General features: G+C 42.5%; 1 protein-coding gene across 1 annotated transcript in view; it reads left to right on the top strand.

Moving 5' to 3' along the window:
• The window catches only part of LOC120799835 (zinc finger protein GLIS2-like), a 29796-nt gene extending 12838 nt beyond the window's left edge, over positions 1–16958 (top strand). The window contains exons 2-7 of the mRNA XM_040145249.1: positions 4914–5102; positions 5764–5954; positions 9185–9370; positions 10072–10205; positions 11834–11952; positions 13821–16958. Coding sequence (XP_040001183.1) covers positions 4937–5102; positions 5764–5954; positions 9185–9370; positions 10072–10205; positions 11834–11952; positions 13821–14494 — 1470 coding nt within the window. The 5' untranslated portion in view covers positions 4914–4936 and the 3' untranslated portion in view covers positions 14495–16958. The remainder of the gene's footprint in view (positions 1–4913; positions 5103–5763; positions 5955–9184; positions 9371–10071; positions 10206–11833; positions 11953–13820) is intronic.
• Positions 16959–19522: the final 2564 nt, after the last annotated feature.

Below are 19522 nucleotides of genomic sequence, written 5' to 3'. Positions count from 1 at the left end.
TGTGTCACTGTATCTGACCGTGTGTGTACATATGTTTGTGCGCAAGTGTGTGAACAGCCAGAGTATGTGTTTTGCGAGGCGGTAGGGGATCCATAAGAGGGTCTGGGCATGCTGCCCAAACGCAGGTCACTGAGGGAAAAGAGGGGGAGGAGCTGCTGGAGGCGGGGGTGGGTGGGTGGGAGGCGGGGGGGGGGGGCTCACGTGTGGGTATGAGCCTTGCGCATGTCTGGTGTGACTTCGGTCTGCATGCGTGCCTGGATACATATGGTCCTGTGTGTGCGTGCCTTCACAATACCTCCAAATAGCAGAGTGTGTGTGTGTGTGTGTGTGTGTGTGTGTGTGTGTGTGTGTGTGTGTAAGAGCGAGAGAGAGAAAAGTCAGCGAGGTTGCTGCGGAATGTGAAACCAGTGTGGTGAGGTAGCTGGCAGGCCGGCAGAAGGACCTAAACACTGACTTCATTGTGGTTTAGCCTCTGCCTCATATTATGTCGGGGGATCCTTGTCGGCGATTGTGGAAGAATTTGTTGTGACAGCAAGTTTAGAAGTTAAAGAGGTTTACATGTTGCCGGGAAGTTGCCGGTTTGAATCCAGTCGGCGAAAGTAAATTAGGAATGCTCTGGCTGCCAGCTATCATTAAAGAGCCATACAGCGAGAAAACCCAATAGGGGTTTGTGCAGTTGTGTCGCACATCTGCTTGCAGCCCACGTCTGGTGCCATTTGGGAGATGCACTGGAGGCAAACGCCTAGTGTCTAGAAACACCGATACCTGAAAACGTGTTTGTGCTGTGTGCGTAAGGCTTCCAGGGAAAGTGAAAAGTCCCCGAGATAAGATTTGTTTCCAGGCTTAGGTTAAACGAGTAGTTGGAGATTTTGGGAAAATACGTGTGTTTGCTTTCTTGCTGAGAGTCAGATGAGAAGGTCGATGCCACTCTTGTGTTTGTGCGTCGGGTTTTGTTGGCTGGACCCAGGAGGCGATTAGCTTCGCTTAGCATAAAGACTTGAAGCAGGGGAAAGCGGCCAGCTCGCCAAAGTTTAAAAATACACCTCCCAGCGCCTCTAAAACTCACAAATTAACACACAAATGAGGAGTTGGGGTTTATGGGCAGTTATGTTTCGAAACGATTTCTGGGCAAATAACAGCCAGGTGTTGATTTCCGCGCAACCTCACGTTATCACCCTTCTCATTTATCCCTCTTCACGCGATCATACCAAAATGTCGAAACCATTTCTTTAATGGTCGTGTTGGCCTCGAAGCTTGTCCACCCAAGCGTAGAGTACGGGGTGAGCTTTGGAGCAAGTTCTCAGTCCGTGACAAGAAAGGTGGGCCTAAATGATAGCTTTGATTAGGTTGTTAAAGAATTGTGACCAGGATATGCACACAAAAAAATGTACCGTTGAAAAATAAGCTGGTCGGTGGCTTCTGGCAGAAAAACTATTTAGTACCAGCCCCCGATTCTAAATGACCTGACGTGTCTGTGACTTTTCTTTACCTCAGTTTGTAATCACTCACCGGCAGATCTGACAAATTGGTGGAAAATACCGGCTATGTCAGTGCATCAGTCGGGGCTCCCGTCTTTACCAGTGGTAGCTCCTGCTATGTCAGGAATCAAGATTTACAAAAGGACAGTGAGTGACGGTAAATTTGAGTGGTTATTAGACTAGTGGAGGTGCTCTGGAAAAGAAAAAAAAAAAAAAGAGCGTCAACAGTGACAACAGTGTGTAACAGTGTGATTGAGAAGCAGTGTTACTGAAAAACACGTGTGTGTGTGTGTGTGCTGTGTCAACTTTCCCAGCAGCTGTCAAGCGTTTCCCTGCAGGGTTGGTTCATTTCATTGCAGATTTTTCCACCTTTGGTTTCCTCCTGTGAGATCCCCCCCCCCCCCTCTTTGAAGCAGATATCTGGATCTTGAGTCATTCGGCCTAACAAGAACTTACGAGTTGAGTCATGGACCAGAGTAGCTTTTTGTCTCATGCTTCATCCAGAGTATCATGCCACTATGGGTGGAAAACTACTGCAAAACTTGGTTTAGCCCCTCAGCAGAGGCAGACCACAGAAATGTAGAGAATCACAATGACAAACCCACATTTTAATGCTTCTCGGAGGTTCTTTTTCCCCCTCAGGAACAGAGCAACGACTAAAATTGACGACGCAGCATTTGACCCTCCCGTCATTCTCAAATGGACTGAACGGTCGTTGAACACTGGAATAATACTGGACTACAGCTAGATCTAAATAGGAGTGAACCTGGTCTATGATCAGCTGAAACAAAAAGGAAAAATAGATGTGGCGCGAGGAAAACTCTTTCACCTTCCCGTTTCCGGCTCACTCAAGTATTTTATCAGTGATTTGATACATCGTGATAGGCCTTTGTCACAGCGGACGTTTTTTTATTTACTCCTCATAGTAGGAAAGGCACATGTGTCACCATGCTCCTGTGAGCCAGCGTGATCCCTGCCAGGACCCGGAACTGAAGCAACCAAAAGGAAGTTCGGCCGTCATTAATTTTATTATTTATAGCTCTGATATTTACTTCTCTGGCGTGCATTCTTTATATTTCGTTAGTGTACATATTATATCTTGGGTTACTTTGACTACTTAAATGACACTACCATACTCATTTATGTCTGATATACCGAATAATATATCACAATGGAAATAGTGGAAAATGATATATATTTTATTTGGCTTTGTTTCACTATATTAGATTAGATTAGGTAAAACTTTATTGACATTGCGCACAGTAAATATCGCTAAAACAAAATGCTTTTTGGGATTTAATCAGCAATAGTGCATAGAGAGATATTTAAGATAAACTAATGTACAGAATGAATAATTCACTGGTGTTAAAGAGAAGGTACAGTGCACGTGTATGTAACTGTGACATACAGAAAATAAACAAAACAAAATACAGAATGTAAAGCGTATGTGTGATACGTCCAGTATGAGCAGAACTAATGGATAGTTGAGGGGTTACGTTATGTACATTAGAAAAACACTAAGAAGTTATTGAATATGTGAAGTGTAAAAGGGAAAATATGTACGGTTGGATATGGTCAGAGTTAAATTCAATCAGTTAAACATAGATAATCAAAAATATTTTGATCTAAACTCCAGCGAGCCTTATCTGTGTCAATGTGTTGAACTTCCTGGTTCAAGGAAATCGGATTCCGCGTACTTTGATGTGACGTTAAGCAGCCACCCCGCTGGATTTATGTTTTTATTCACCGCAGAGACTACACTGGCTGTTTCCCTGTAAGCCACAATGTGCGGATGCTTTAATAGGGCTTTGAAAGATCTGCAATTATAGTAAGGTGTAAAGTAGACATCTTTATAGAGAACATTTGAATATGGTGTTTCCTCGCTCAGTCACACTGCTTTGCCATCACTTCACATCTTCCCCTGTGTTGCGCTGATGTCAGTGGCAGACTGATGCAAAAGCATTTTATTTACCCGCTTGGTTGATGTGGTTGTTCAGGTAGCAGACGTGTGTTTTGTCCGACGGATCAGACTTGTCTCGCTCCAGTGTGAGTGCAGGAGGGGACATCCTGCAGCGGCTAACACCCACAAGAGACCTGTCGATCTCTGTCAGAGAGAGAGGGCGAGAGAGCATGTGAAGGTTCCTGGAGACATAGAGCCAAAACAAAAAACAAAAAAAACAAAAGTGTACTTTGTATGCAAACTCCTAAACAGCAAACTTTGGATCAGATACCTTCCAAAAAACTGATTTCACACATTTCACTCTGTGAGATAAGGTGAATCATGGAATGGTTAACTATCCTGTTTGTGATTTTTGGAGATTTTTTGCACTCTATTAGTAAACTGCTAAAAAAAAGAAAAAAAGAAAAACCCCAAGTGTCCCCAAGTGAAATTTAGTCGTGTTGATATTTTTATAACAATATTTTATTACATTCCACTCTAGATATCTGTAATTAACTCACAGCTAACGGAGGCTTTACGGAAGCAGGAGTGCTGTTGTTGGAGCAAAGCGACCTCGGCTGAGGTTCGTGTTCTCCATAGATAAGCTTAGCACCAGCCATTAGCTTAGCATTGGCTAGTGTCCAAAATGTATGACAAGATATTTTGACCGCAAAGCTTATTCTAAAGCTGCTCTAATCAATTTTGTCATTTTAACAATGGAGTGAAGGATTGTGTTTAATGTGAAAGGGGACACTCATCCTGATGAACCCAAACATAATCGCCCGACTCTGCAGTTCCCCTCAGCTTTATGGAACGCTTCTGCGTCTTTCAGCACATTGTTTTGGCTTTATGGCTCGCGGCTTCACCGTTTTGACTCCCGCTGCTCTCTTTTTCAGATGCAGCGGACGGCTGTTTTCAGTGAATACGCTCTGATAAACCCACTGTAAGCCACCTGCCCAGCACCAAACAGACAAAGTTAGCGACTAACAGCCAGGGAGCCACATCTTTCCCTCGTGAGTTGACCAGAAAGACCAGTAACAGAGCAAATAGAGAGGGAATGGTGATTATAAAAATGAAATGCTAGTGTAACTCCGTGTCTGGTGGATGTGTGAATGGGCAGTGGTTTGCCACCGAGGTCACCATATCCACTTTATAAGGTGACAATATGTCAATGTTGTGTTTATGGCTTGTAGCGCTGCCGTCAAGCGGGCAGAGAAAATAAATGAATGCTGGTTTGAGCATGAATCAAACGACACACAAACAAAAATGTATTGTAGTTAGAACAGAAATAGAAAAACAAAACAAAACTCAATGACACCTTCAAAAACACACTAGCAGAAATCATTTTGTGCATAACTGAAGCAAAGGTCCAAAGATAATATAAGAGCCCGTGTCATTTCGACTACTGTGTTATTTTCTGACGCTCTGAACATGGAGTCAGAAATGGATGCTGAAAGCCCTTTAGTTGGTTTATCAACCCGGTTCTCTCTCCCCAGGTGGGCAGCGGTAACCAGCAGCCATGTTGTCGTTGGACGAGCCGCTGGACTTGAAGCTTCCCTCAGGAAGGACAAATGGTCCGGTGAGATTAGGGAAGAGGGCTTGTCCTTCCTCCATCTGCGCCCCCCTCAGCACCACACGACCACGCCTGCTATGCGCAACCTTTCCCTCACCACCCTCCTCCCCAGGTAAGAGTGAACCGGGCACTTTAACTCTTATGTCTAAGAACATGTTCTCGGCCAACTCTGCATCTCCCCCCTATGTATAGACGGGCACATGCCTTTGCTTATGCCATACTGCAGTGCTGTTTTCACTTTCCCAGTAACTTAATATTGTAAATCCAATGAATGGAAGCCCTCTTGTCCTCAAATAGACATACATTGTCCCCGGAATTGTCAGTGTGGCTCATAACAAGAGGAGCATGACACCGACATGGAGTGACCTCAAAGCAAACCACAACGTGGCCTCTGTGACGGTCTGAATGGGCCTTACAACATCATACTTAAAGTGCCTAATAATGTGCAGAATATGTAATATTCGTACGTGGCTTTGTACTCCATGTGTTTTCTTGTTGTCAGATTATTGCCACGTTACCCTCTCATTCATGCGCATCCCGTGTGGTTCTCTGGCTCCGTGTATCGAAATTTAGCTCCGCTAATGTTCCCGGATGGAGGCTCAGGCACGCCGCGGGTTGTTAAAGTATTTTTAACCGTGCACTTGAAGCGATATTAATCAGTACTCTCTATTTTAACATCGAATCAAAAGCCATTACGCGGAAACTACAGGTCACGGACAGAAAGCTTTTACCCCAGAGTGATCCCGTTATAACTATTCTGATCTTTACCCTAGATTCCCAGTCTTCCTCTCAAGAACGACCCGGGTCCTGCTTCACTCCTCCGGCCATGGACCTCAGCTTGTCCCCCTCCTCCCGTCACACCTCCTCCCTCTCCCCCTCTCCCTCCTCCCCATCCTCCCCCACCCCTTCCTCACCCCTGGAGTCCCCTCACAGCGGCAGCCCACAGCCACATCTGTTCTCTCGGGTGAGTCCAAGTTTTTCGCATGGTGACACTACACTAGCACTCGCTGCTCCAATGTGATATTTATCATCCAATCATAGGTATTTTGTGCAAACTTTTATTCTGCTCATGTACGCTACCATCAGATCTGATAATAATAGCCACAGTTTGTCCTTTTGCCAATTTTAAAGTGGATTTCGAGATTTGATTTTAAAGATTGGATTCACGCTGCACAGTGCGGCAGAGTGGTGTCGGGCCACGAAGGATACGGAGCACACAAAGAGCCAGACCAGCTCTTGGCTTGAAGATCTGATAACAAGCAGACCTGTGACCCATTTCACAAAACTGTTACATATGATTGTTGCTCGCTGTGCATATAAATTTGAGAGTCCCACGGGGCTCCCGCATGGGTCAAAGGTTTGTTGTTGTGCTTTAGATTAGCGAAATATGTCAAAACGGAGAGGAGAGGAGATGCTCTCATGTTGAAAATCGCAGTTTACATGATGCTGACTTGGTGAAACAAGCCCCCGAATCGGATTTTGGTCCAGACCCGTCAGTTAATGTGTCTGGGAATGAACAGACAATAAAAACTGCATCAAACACAACACCTGCAGTTTCAGCCAATGATCCCTCATATGGATATGAATAAAATATAAAGAATAATAAATAAAAACATGTATGTGGGCCTTGCCTTGCATTTTGGGAGTTTTTACACTAGTTTCTGGAAAAAAGCTACCGCTACACACTATAGGGCCACACACTCTAAAGGTGTGTGACAAGTGTAATTGCAGGTTAAAGAAACAGTTTGACAGTGTGGTAAATATGCTTATTTGCTTCCTTGCTGAGAGTTAGATGAGCCAGTTAGCGTAGCTTAGCTCAAAGACTGGAAACGAGGGGGGGGGGGGCAGCTAGCCTGGCCTTTTCCAAAGGTAACAAGATCTGCTTAACAGCCCTCTAAAGCTCACAAATAAATATTACATAAATCAACCGGCTGCTGGTAGTAGCTTCTTATTTACGGTACAGACACGTGAGCGCTTTTGATCTTCTCATGTAACTCTCAGCAAGAACACGAATGAGCGTATTTTCTCAAAATGTCCATTTTCGTTCGGATCTGCCACTGTCCTGTTCCCAGCTCCAACACGCATCAACTCTCCGGAACAGCAGCAATCTAATCACATTTCTACCAGGTACATCACGGGAGCTGTACCCTGACCCGTCCTTGTGTTTTCATGATAAAGACACGGCCAGTGTGTGTTTTCACTTAAGTTAAAAGTGGGCATAAGAATCAAAAGCTGCTCTTTCATCAAGTTACACACCAAAGGGAAACCATTCTTTATAGGCGTGTGTCTTCATAGACTCAGTTAATCTTGTGTATGATGGCAGTCTTCTCAGAATAATCCAGCCAGGGGACTGATTGTGACTGACCGTGTTCAGTCTGTTTCCAGCAGAGCTGAATTGAATTGGGATCCTGGGAGTGAATCTAATTTGATGGTGCAACATCTGCACACAGCACACAGCCAGCCCAGTGACTCTAAATCAAATTCTAGCCATGACTGAATGGTATAACATCAAACACACAGGCTTCTTTATTAGAGCATTAAATCTCTCCTCTTGGCTGAGGTTCATCTTTGAGCTCAGAAAGTACCTTTTTAAAATTGTCTTATCCATTAAAAGTGGACTGTGAGAAGCGATCATTATTTCCCTTAAATGTACTTATTGGGTTCCTCAAAGATGTCTTTGATACTGCAGCAGCAGCAGCAGCTCTTTGTCCACAATAACTCACTTAGCTGACCAGTGTGGATTTCCCTTCCAATTTTAGACACGCAGAAGACGGTAGCATTTAGCCCAACGGCTTTAACAATGTTAATCAGATCGTAAAGCAAAGTCGAGCAACGAGCGATAGTCCTCAAGGTAAACGAGCCAAATGAGCGATAAGAGCAGAGACGGCAGATTTAACAGCAGCAGCCAGCCGTCATCATCGTCAGTACCACAGGGTTCAGTACTAGGCCCGGTCCTTTTCTCACTGGTCATGGTTGAAGCCTTGGACTTTTAAATTGATATTTATTCTCACTGCTGTTCCACTGTTATCCTGCCATTTTCTTGCTCAGAGCTAATGAACTTAACAGCTTTGTCCCCTTAGATATTTGTTCTCCTCTGCCAGTGCCGGAACCTCCGGAGCTTTCTTTTTTTTTTTTTCCAGTATTATATATGTAGCCAGGTGTGATCTCTGAATACCATCTTACCTTTGAGACACAAAAAGAAGTTACAACAATGTAGTGTCTCTCTGTTAATGATGTAACATAAATCAGAGTTTTGTGTTTTTTATTCTCATCCAGAATCAGCCACTTTTAGTTGGTTTTGTTAGGATGTTTTCTACTGGATATCTTTCACAGTTAAAAGTCAAGTGTTTACTAAAGTTAAATAATCTTTGATAACAAAGATTTATATCGTTTAAAATCAGTTTGTTTAAACATTTTACTGTTTAAATTACTTTTGATTACTGTTATTCATATGGACGGGCAGTAGATAATAGCCAATAGACGGCCAGACACAGAAGACAGTCAAGCAAATTGCTTAAAAGGTATAAGCCATGACACATGGTGCCCATGTGTCTTTCAAATCATGGCAAGTTTTCAGAGACAAGACAAGAGATCCATTTCAGGTCCGTCTCCAGTGGCGAAGTATGGCAGTGCTACTAGATGTGCTTTGAGGTACCGTAGGGTGCTCTGGACAAATATATCCCCCAAATATTTAAGTAATCTTAACATATTTTATGCAGATGTATCTCTCCTTCCATGTGTCTGTACTTATGCTGCATTCGTGCAATACTAGCAGACCAGGAAGAAAGAAAAGACTTAACCCGTTATTCCAACTTGGAACTGTTCAGGCATTATTCCAAGACTGTTACTCCAGCGATTAGCCTGGTACTCATTGTTACGTATTTGCACTGGTTAAATAACAAGTAAAATCAGATAAAAAGAAACATTGTGAAGCTTCTTTTAAATTAGCTGAATCGATTGTGTCAGTGTTAAAATTGGATTTTATTTAGATGCCAGAAGTGGTGGCTCTGCAGCCATGTTGCCATGTTGTCAGAAATCCCAAACATCTTCAAGTGGGAATCGGAAATTGGAGGCTGGTACATGAACGGTTTTCCCACCTGGCATCTGGTACCGTCTGAATGATGTGACGGGATCTAGATTGTTCTCGGCTGCTGTGAACTCGTAAAAAACCTTTGTCTTCCTCCTCTCCTGCAGGACGCAGCTCCTAAACAAGGCTTGGAGGGCGGAGCCTCACCGCAGGGTTATCCATTCTATCTGCCGATTGGAAGCCCACCGAGGGGCTACAGCTTTCCCTCCTCCATGTTCATCGGTCAGAACAGAGAGAGGCAAGTTTCACCAGAGCCCTCACTGGACGGTCAGCTGGCCTGCCGATGGATGAAGGTAAATGTAAAAATTTTTTTTTAAAAAAAATTTTTGCCAGAGGCCTCATAGAATTCGCTTTACAATGATCCCACACAGAAGAAACAGGATAGTCTCAGTTAATCATCCAGCCCACATCAGTTAATAACGGGCCTGTTTCAATTTCCGCCGTAAGAATATCATAGAGGGTTTTGGTGAAAAAGACTGCAGCTGTTACTCTGACTGCTAGGTGGTGGTGGCGAGAGCTCAGTGGAACCATGGCTGACAGTCTCAGAAAACAAGAGTGATAGAGGATGAACACGACCGAAGGTTACAGTACTAGAAACTGGTGCTGGCGTGGTTATTTGAAAGTGATTATGACGCTCGATTAATCATTGAAGTCCTTTTTCAAGCCAAAAAAGCCAAACATTCATGTGTTCTTTCACATGAAATGTAAGAATTTTCTTCTTTTCTCAAACAGGGAAAATTTGGAAATTGGAGTATTTGGGGTCTTGGATTGTCAAAAAATGTCACCTTGGCATCTTGGAACTTTTAAGATCATTTTAGAAAAGTTTTATAGATTAAATGATTAACCAGTACAAAGTGTTTAACCGTATAAAAAACTAAAGTAAGGTACCATAAAATAAAGAAACACAAGGTCTTAAGGAAAATATAAGTGATTCCATCAGGTGAGAATAGTCAGTATATACTGGATAATGTGTCCCCCCTCTACTATCCTGCAGTGCCACCTGCTGTTCGACTCCCTGCAGGAGCTGGTGGATCACATCAACGACTTCCACGTCAAACCTGAAAAGGATTCTGGGTACTGCTGCCAGTGGGAGGGCTGTGCTCGAAACGGGAGGGGCTTCAACGCCAGGTACGTTCACACCGTTTTAACTGAAAAGTCAAGACATTTCAAAAGTGTTCTGCTCGGAACGGGTGCGATGCAACTCTCGCTTCCTGTTTACAAGGGGGAAATTATAAATGTACTGACGGTCCTGTGCTGCCTTTGAAATTTTAATAGATGGTTGCGTAACAACTGGCTACAAACAAAACAAAACATGGTTCTCAAGCGGTGTATTTAATTTGAAATACATTTTTAAGCTTTAAATTATAGTATTGTTAAAAGATATCCAGCAGAGATACTCACGGCTGTAAATAAGAATTACAAAAGCAGCTACATGAGTGAGTAAGGCTGCGGCTGTTTATTAATTATTGCTGATTAGTTTTTTGGTTACCTGGTGTATATTTCATGTCATGAACAAGGGGAAAATGTCACCAGCAATCATAATGTTGGAAATTACTTCCATAGTAATCATAATAATAATAATGATAATAATAATAAATGTCTGATTATTTAGAATTTACCAGAGATATCACCTGTTGAACATACAGTACGTACATGTACGTACCAACCTGCATAGATGCATACATAGACACATGCAGACAAAGTGATCAAAATTAAATTGGGTTACAAGAAAAGTGATAACATTACATTTTCAGACCAATAGTGACTTTGCAAATCTGAGTTTGTCTGGCAGAGATTAGGTAGGGGGCCTTAATGGTCCCTCTTGAGGCAGGGATACAATCTGGGGCCAGGCCATGAAGTAGTGTTGTCTAACAAACAGTCAAAAAACACAAACATTTAATTACATTTACATTCATATGAAATATAGAGCATCAAGCACATCCTCATATTTGAGAAGCTCTAACCATGCTTTTTATTACTTGATACGTAATTAAAAATGAATTAATACCAAAATTGTCTTCCATTAACGTTTGGTAAATTAACTTGTGAATTAACTGACTAATGTCAGCACTGTAGGTGTGTCATAGTAACCCCTTAACAGCTACGTTTCCTCTTATATTTCCCCTTAAGTAGCTTTAAGGTTGATAAAATCATCTTATTTCAATCCGTGTGACAGTGTCTAATACTGCATTTTCCGTATCGGCTTTTTTCTTCACGTTTACTGCTTCATTACATCAAACGGAAAAAAAATATCTTGTGTATCATTTTATACACTCTCCCTCAAACTTTGCCCGGCATATTTGGTTGCTTTGGAAACTTTGGGATCTTCACTAACATTTAAGATAAAGGTCAGTGGGTCTGAGCGCCGTTTGGCCGCGCAGCATGTGTTTGTACAGACTGACCCGCCACTGACCCACTGATGTTTCTACCATTCCATCAGTCAAGGAGAACGGTGACTCAAAGAAAAGAGGTTTGTTTATTAGTTCTGCAAACTGTGCCAAGTTGAAAGCACTCCACAGGGTAACGAGGTGAAAGTTAAGTAAGGTTAAGGCTTCGAGGTAGGCCGGTTTTTAGACTGCATAGTTAGGAGTCCTGGCAGATTTGTCTGGTAACACGACTGATACTAATTCAAATATCAGCAGCCACACTTGCAGAAAACATTCCTACTGAACTGAACATTTCAAAAGCAACATATTGTGTGTGTGTGTGTGGGCATTTTGTAAAAAGAATTTGTTTGGTTGTGTTATGTTTTCCAGATATAAAATGCTGATTCACATCCGCACACACACCAATGAGAAGCCGCACCATTGTCCCACCTGTAACAAGAGCTTCTCTCGTCTGGAGAACCTGAAGATACACACCCGCTCACACACAGGTGAGTTCACGATGAAAAAAAATGGGACAGCTTGAGAGGAGGAGTGATATTCTATGTTTCTGTTGTTGCCATCTCAAATCTCAAATCTCAACAAATCTCCTCCTGTTTGAGGAACATTTGCTAAGAGCGACAGTGTCCAGCTGCTAAAGGACATTGCTATCAGAAAATATTGAGAGACATATACAAAACTATAAAATATAACCAGCCTTATCAACGCAGCAGCACACTGTGAACACAGTGGGGTTACAACAGTCTAGGTCCGGTTTCACGTTAGCGAGCCATATAAGAGCCTCTTAAGCCAGTGGACCCTCTTAAGGGGGCCATAAAGGACTGCCAAAGCTCCACCAGACTCCCTGTCCCACCACAGCTGGTCAGCTCTGACCACCGGCTCGGTGTCCTCCTGTCCCAGCCACACCGAGCGGGGGTCAGCCAGCCCCTCTCGTGTCTTGCCTATTACGTCGTAGCCACAAGGCCACGCCACCTACAGTCGTTGCCGCCCTCGCTCTCCTCTTGCATTTTTTAAATGTTTTGGAAGGGAGAAGCGTCTAGCTGAATTTTAGGCTGTAGTTACCCTTTTTTTTTAACCGACAAAATTGAAGCAGCAGAGGCCTAGAAATCCTGACTTTCAGCTCTTTGCACACTGGTTCCTACGTTTCCCTTGATGCAACTCCGTAGTGTCTTTTCACTATACCCTCCACGCAAGGTAAAAGCCTGCATTTTTCAGCCTATAAACTCCACACCCCCAGTTTCCAAAGCAGGTCAGCTGCTTCCCTGACAAATTACAGTAGCCTAGCCTAACCCTGCTAACATCGCTACGACATCATCGGGGGTTATTTCAGTCCCCAGACGTTAGAAAGCATCCCCCCGGAGCCAAAGGCATCACTATGCAAATGTTTTCACAGGCTGAGTGCTTCTCCTCGCGGTCAGGAAAATTGATCACAAGTCGTCTCATATTCAGCCTTGATGTTCTACTTAAGTTATGAAAGCACTGAAAGCTTATCTAGCAATTAGGCCCAACCCCAACTGAAATAGGTTTACAGTTTACACACAGATAGTGCAAATACATACATCATCGGGTTGGGTAACTTTATGACAAAACAGGGACCCTTCTGGAATTGTGCAATATCAATGGCCAGAGGTGTGTTCGACCGCAATGACTAAACTCATATTTTACAATTACGCTTTATTGTTTGCTCTGTCACTTCGCTGTGTTTGCCAATGAGTTGATGGGAAATCTGTCATATGCTACCTGTCTTTCCTGTTGGTGTGAATAGGGCGCCATTTTGTGGCGCACAGAAACTGACAAATTCCGTGTTATTTTAAAGGGAAGATCTCTCCATTGTGCAATTGTCGTGGTTCACAAGCCTGTCCCTCCCTCGGGCATCTCGTCTCAGTTTTTTTTTTATCTTTAGGATGGAATCGTGATACCAAACTGCTGAAGCACTAGTTTAAACTAGTTGAGCAGTGACACGGGATAAATCTTAAGGAGTTAATACCTAACTCAGTATTTTAAAGGTTTAACTTAGAAAAACTGAAAAGTTACAAGTTAGCAAGATTCATCATTTTGTCCCGATTGGAAAAAAAAAAAAAAAAAAAAAAGCTCTCTTGCTGCACTGACAATTTCCAACTGAGTAACAGGGCATCATAAATTCACAAACATATTAAGTTCACATGGTGCTGCAGAATTTCAGAAATGTTTTATCACAACATGTAACTGAATATTGCTGTTCTCACTGTGCCTCTTAACACCTGCAGTGAAACCTTTCCAGACCGACTTCCTTTGGCTTTGTTTGTACTTACACTGTCATCAAGTAACGTATCCATTCTCCCTCCATCTATTTCTCATCCGTCCGTTTTTCCTTCTCCAGGAGAAAAACCCTACATCTGCCCATATGAAGGCTGCAGCAAACGATACTCCAACTCTAGCGACCGCTTCAAACACACCCGCACCCACTACGTTGACAAGCCGTACTACTGCAAGATGGCAGGCTGCCTGAAGCGCTACACGGATCCCAGCTCGCTACGCAAGCACATCAAGGCCCACGGGCACTTTGTTGCCCAGGAGCAAGGTGCTCCGAGCAGGCTGGGGTCAGGGCTGGGCCTCCCCGGGCACCAGAGCGCTGCTGAACTGCCCTCCGTAGGCGGAGCCCACATCATCATACCCGGGGCTGCTACAGCTATTCTCGGGGGTCTCGGGACCTCTTTGCCTCTCTCTGCTTTCTGCCACGCCAGAGCCCTGGGCCACCACGGGGCGCCACTCTTCTCTGTTGGAGGAGGCAGCAGCATAGGGCCGCTCGGCCTCTCGGACTCCCCTCTGTTACACTTTGGACTTTCAGCTGCTTCGATGTTAGGGCTGGGAGCTCTGGGAGGTCTGGGCCGGATCGTAGGGAAGGAGATGGAAGGCGAAGAGGAAGAGGAGGAAGGAGAGGAGGGGGAGGTGCTCAACCTGTCTGCCGGGATGGGGCCCAGACGTAGTGACCCTTTGTCCTGGGTGGTTGTTCCCCCGAGGGCACTCCTCCTCAAACCGGCTGTTGTCAGCTAGGGTGTACACTCGGCAAGTCCTAAAGAACCAGGCTGTGTGTGTTTGTGGATTTCTGTGCCTGTGTTTGCGTGCATGTATGTCAGGTCTGTCAGGCCTACATGAGTGTGGAGAGTGTGGGTGCGCATGTGAGGAACAAAAGGTAGCTGTCACCTGCAGAGCCATAAAAACCACATCAGTCATTCCAACCCAGAAACAACTGAAGACAGAATGAAAGACTGAAAAGTAAACACGTCTTTATGTTGAGTGTACAAAACCTACGCAAGACCTTTGAGTCTGGTTGCACAACCTTTTTTTCACCTTGCATGCCTCAGCTGGCTCACGTTGTGAGGGGTAACTCAACCCAAACTACTATAAATATGTATAATCTAGAAGCACCTAGCCATGTACAGTAGAGCCATTTTTAACTGTTGAGATTTTGAGATATCTCTCACAGATGTCTGCCGAAAACAACACTTAAAAAAAAAAGAACATTTGGATATATCAGTAACTTTTAGGTGAATTTCTGTGAGATTTTGAACAGTCATTCATGGTCCCCAGGGGATGAATCCGCCTGACTTTGGTGTTCCCTGACTTTTTATCTCGTGCCGTCATCAGGTCAACATTTTTATTTCCCCTGTTAGCATGCTAAAACACTAAACCAAGACATTTAACAAGGTAAACGTTACACCTGTAACCGTCATCATCTTAGCATTGTCACAGTGAGCGTGCAAGCACACCGATGTTAGTATTTAGCTCAAGTGCCGCAGTGCCTACAGCTAGGGCTGCTAGAGCGGCTGCAGGTGCTTAGTCGTGTTGCGGTGTTATGAGCCTTAAAAGTAAAAAAAAATCCAATAGGCCAAGGTGGTGGCAGATGTTTTAGAGGCAGATATCTCAAAAAATCCGGACGGAAAACAACCTCTGTCCGCATGGCTTGATACCAAATAAGTGAGAAAATATTTGTGGTTTGGTTTAACTGATCCTTTAATATCCTTTCATTCACCCACTCATCTACCCATTCATCTACAGCTTGACTTCATGGTTGATACGCCTTTTACAGCAGACAATTATCTGGGTTAAATTCTGCTAAACCAGGTAATGACAAGAGAGCAGGTGAACTAATGATTTTGTAGTTTTTATGTTTGACAACCCTCACCGACTGCTTCCACGGACCCATATTGTTTACTCCTAAAGAAAAATGGAAAAGCAGGATTGTGGGGCGCAATGGGAAATACAGTCCATACGCAATAACTTAACGTAACATTAATGAGTATGTGTCGTAGACTTCATTACCATCTACCTATGTTAATCCCATTTATATATTTCCTTCAGGTGAAGTAAAGAGTTTGTGCAATTAAGGGGTTAAATTTCAAAATAAGATGTCAACCATTTGAAAATTTAGTTTATTTTAATTCCACTGTTTACAAGATATTCACGTGTGTGAGAAGATAATTGTGTGTTTTTGACACAGTTGTCTACTTATAAAGTAGATCTAAGGCTATTTGGAATCAAACCTTTCGAGTTAAGACTCAGACTTTTATCGTGAATTCGATCTGTTGCAACATCTGATATGTGCAATATTTGACCTTATATGACGTTTTGTTTTAATTTCCTTGTCCACCCACAGCAAACTAAATAATTACGCACATCGAGGAAATCCAAACCACCCGAGGCCTGATGCCACATACACTTTTTCCGGACGCAGTTATCCGGTTGATTTATTGATAATAAAGTGATCTCAGTGTGGCTCTCAGCTGCTCTGTTTGTTTAATAAAAATTGGTTTGGGACATTCACGACACTACGATGTGTGAACGAAAGATTATAATCCACACGGAGCTATCTGTTTGACCATGTGATTTGACATGTCGCAAGAAGAAAGAAAAAAAAAAACTGTGTCGACGTAACTGAATGTAGGTTTGAGGTTAGCTCCTATGCTAAATGCTTGCTCTTCTTATCATTCCAAGACAATGATCTCGACGGGATCAGCCGCCCTTTTAGGCAAGACCAACTGAGGAACACATTCAATTAGGAACAGAAAAGACAAGGGTGTGTATTAAGTAATGATGGGTACACATTTGCTTTACATGAATGTTAAAACACAAAAAGGTACAAAAGAAGAAGCCAAACGATGATTTGAAAACAGTCTCTCAAGAATTTTTGAAGGGGAAATGTTTGACAATGGTCATGTGTGGCCTGTATCTGTGTTGTTTAATCTTGTACTCTTGTTTGCACATTGATTTATCCTAATCAGTATTTCAAAGGTGTCCAAGTGCCTTGTGTTTCAACCGAAATATATCACACAATATATGAAAAATATTTACGCAAATGTAAAGTGTATAAATGTACTTTTCATTACATTTTAGAAAACTGAATTTTAACTACTTGACAACAGATGTTATTTGTACATCAGGGCCACTGCAACACTTTCTAAAGATGTCACCAGTGTGGATGACTATGACAATGACTATGTCAATAAACACCAATGGATGAAAGCAAATACAACTTCTCTATCTCTGGTTGAGTTTGACATACGCGTGTGTGTCTTTGTGTCAGTGTGTGGGTAAAGTTTGATCACTTATGACTTTTTTTTTTTTTTTTTAATTAATTTTAATTGGCTGTAGAAGTTTGGAAAAATTAGACAAAGTTGCAAAGATAAACCAAAAACAAAAATGAGGATAAATCAGAAATTAAAACTGAGAAAAAGTAAAAAATAAATTCATCTTAAAAAAAAAGTGAAAAAATGATTAAAAGTAGATGGATTCACAATTGGTTACAGCTGTATTAAGACTTAATATATAGTACTAGTTTTTTCATTTAATAGGCCTAACAAACATTCGTGAATACACCAATTTTTCTAACGTTTTTGTCTGTTATTTCAGTATTTCCTTTCCACTTGTTTCCCTTTCAGCCAGAGATTCATTCAGCTTAGCACAAAGACTGGAAACGGGGAAAGCTAGACTGGCTCTGTCGAAAGGTAACAAAATCTACCTGCCGGCAGACTCCGCGTTTGAAATAAGCTAAGCTAACCATCGGCTGGCTGTAGCTTCCACTTAACTGTTGACAGTAGTTCCAAAGAGAAGTAGATGTTAGGTATACCGAGTAGAGTTACCTAAGGTTCAATAGAAACAGGTTAAACAGGTTTATTTGAGCAAGAAGTTTCCAATCTCAAATATTACATCAACCCTGATGGTGTGTTAGGTTTCTTCTACTCCGCTCGATAAACCTATTTAAAGTTACCTTAAACGGCTTCTTTGGTTTTGCAGTTTAGGCGGAGTGGAAGGGCTGGTGGTTGTAGTTGTGGTCTAACGAACATTTTAAATGCATGTCCTTCCTTACATTCGAAAAAACCCTGTATTGGATTTCTCGGAACCGGTTTGACCACAGCGAGTTGTAAGGGCATTGACGGAGGTAAATCACAAAAGTGTCCGGTAGCACAATTCATGCCCGGGGACCCTACCCATGCTATTTCCTGTCCATTCAGACTTTTTTTTTTTTTTTTAATTAATTTTAATTGGCTGTAGAAGTTTGGAAAAATTAGACAAAGTTGCAAAGATAAACCAAAAACAAAAATGAGGATAAATCAGAAATTAAAACTGAGAAAAAGTAAAAAATAAATTCATCTTAAAAAAAAAGTGAAAAAATGATTAAAAGTAGATGGATTCACAATTGGTTACAGCTGTATTAAGACTTAATATATAGTACTAGTTTTTTCATTTAATAGGCCTAACAAACATTCGTGAATACACCAATTTTTCTAACGTTTTTGTCTGTTATTTCAGTATTTCCTTTCCACTTGTTTCCCTTTCAGCCAGAGATTCATTCAGCTTAGCACAAAGACTGGAAACGGGGAAAGCTAGACTGGCTCTGTCGAAAGGTAACAAAATCTACCTGCCGGCAGACTCCGCGTTTGAAATAAGCTAAGCTAACCATCGGCTGGCTGTAGCTTCCACTTAACTGTTGACAGTAGTTCCAAAGAGAAGTAGATGTTAGGTATACCGAGTAGAGTTACCCAAGGTTCAATAGAAACAGGTTAAACAGGTTTATTTGAGCAAGAAGTTTCCAATCTCAAATATTACATCAACCCTGATGGTGTGTTAGGTTTCTTCTACTCCGCTCGATAAACCTATTTAAAGTTACCTTAAACGGCTTCTTTGGTTTTGCAGTTTAGGCGGAGTGGAAGGGCTGGTGGTTGTAGTTGTGGTCTAACGAACATTTTAAATGCATGTCCTTCCTTACATTCGAAAAAACCCTGTATTGGATTTCTCGGAACCGGTTTGACCACAGCGAGTTGTAAGGGCATTGACGGAGGTAAATCACAAAAGTGTCCGGTAGCACAATTCATGCCCGGGGACCCTACCCATGCTATTTCCTGTCCATTCAGATTTTTTTCTCACGTCAGGCGAAAACGAGGCTGAGGAGCGTGGTGACACATCATTTGAGGAAGACAAGGTGTCACGTTAAACATTACACAGCGTAGGTTTTAAGGATTTGAATCTTCCACCTTGCGGATGCGGTCACGCTAATCTCAATGGCGTACATTTGAAAAAAAAAAAAAAAAAAAATTTGTACATAGCTGTCAGAGGCTCTGACCTGTTTCTCAAAGTTTGCCACAGTGCCACACCAAACAGAAAACCTCTTCCTCTTTTGCTAGTTCAGTGCTAGCAATAGAAACCTGAGTGTGGAATAGTGCATAGACTCTTTCATGAACGACCAGCTGCGGTTAACCTACTAACCTGTAACCTACTTCTGTAGCAGCAGCTTCCCAGTACTTCAAGCTTCGACTGCGGGAAACTATATTTTTGTGGCTCCGTTTGGTCGACACACACACACACACACACACACACACACACACAGTGAATGCCAGTTGGTCAGACAATCACGCTGATGTGGTTTCTTACGACCACAAAATAAATGATCAGAGACAGACTCAGACACATCAAAGGTTACTAATATGTTACTAAAAAAAGAAGCTGTGTTTCATCGTCCACTCTATATTACAAGACTGGCAATTTTAAATCGTGACACCAGAATGGACACGTGAACGGCGTGGT

The sequence above is a fragment of the Xiphias gladius genome, chromosome 15 (assembly GCF_016859285.1).
Source record: "Xiphias gladius isolate SHS-SW01 ecotype Sanya breed wild chromosome 15, ASM1685928v1, whole genome shotgun sequence".
Taxonomy (NCBI): domain Eukaryota; kingdom Metazoa; phylum Chordata; class Actinopteri; order Istiophoriformes; family Xiphiidae; genus Xiphias; species Xiphias gladius.
This window is presented reverse-complemented; position numbering and strand designations above follow the sequence as displayed.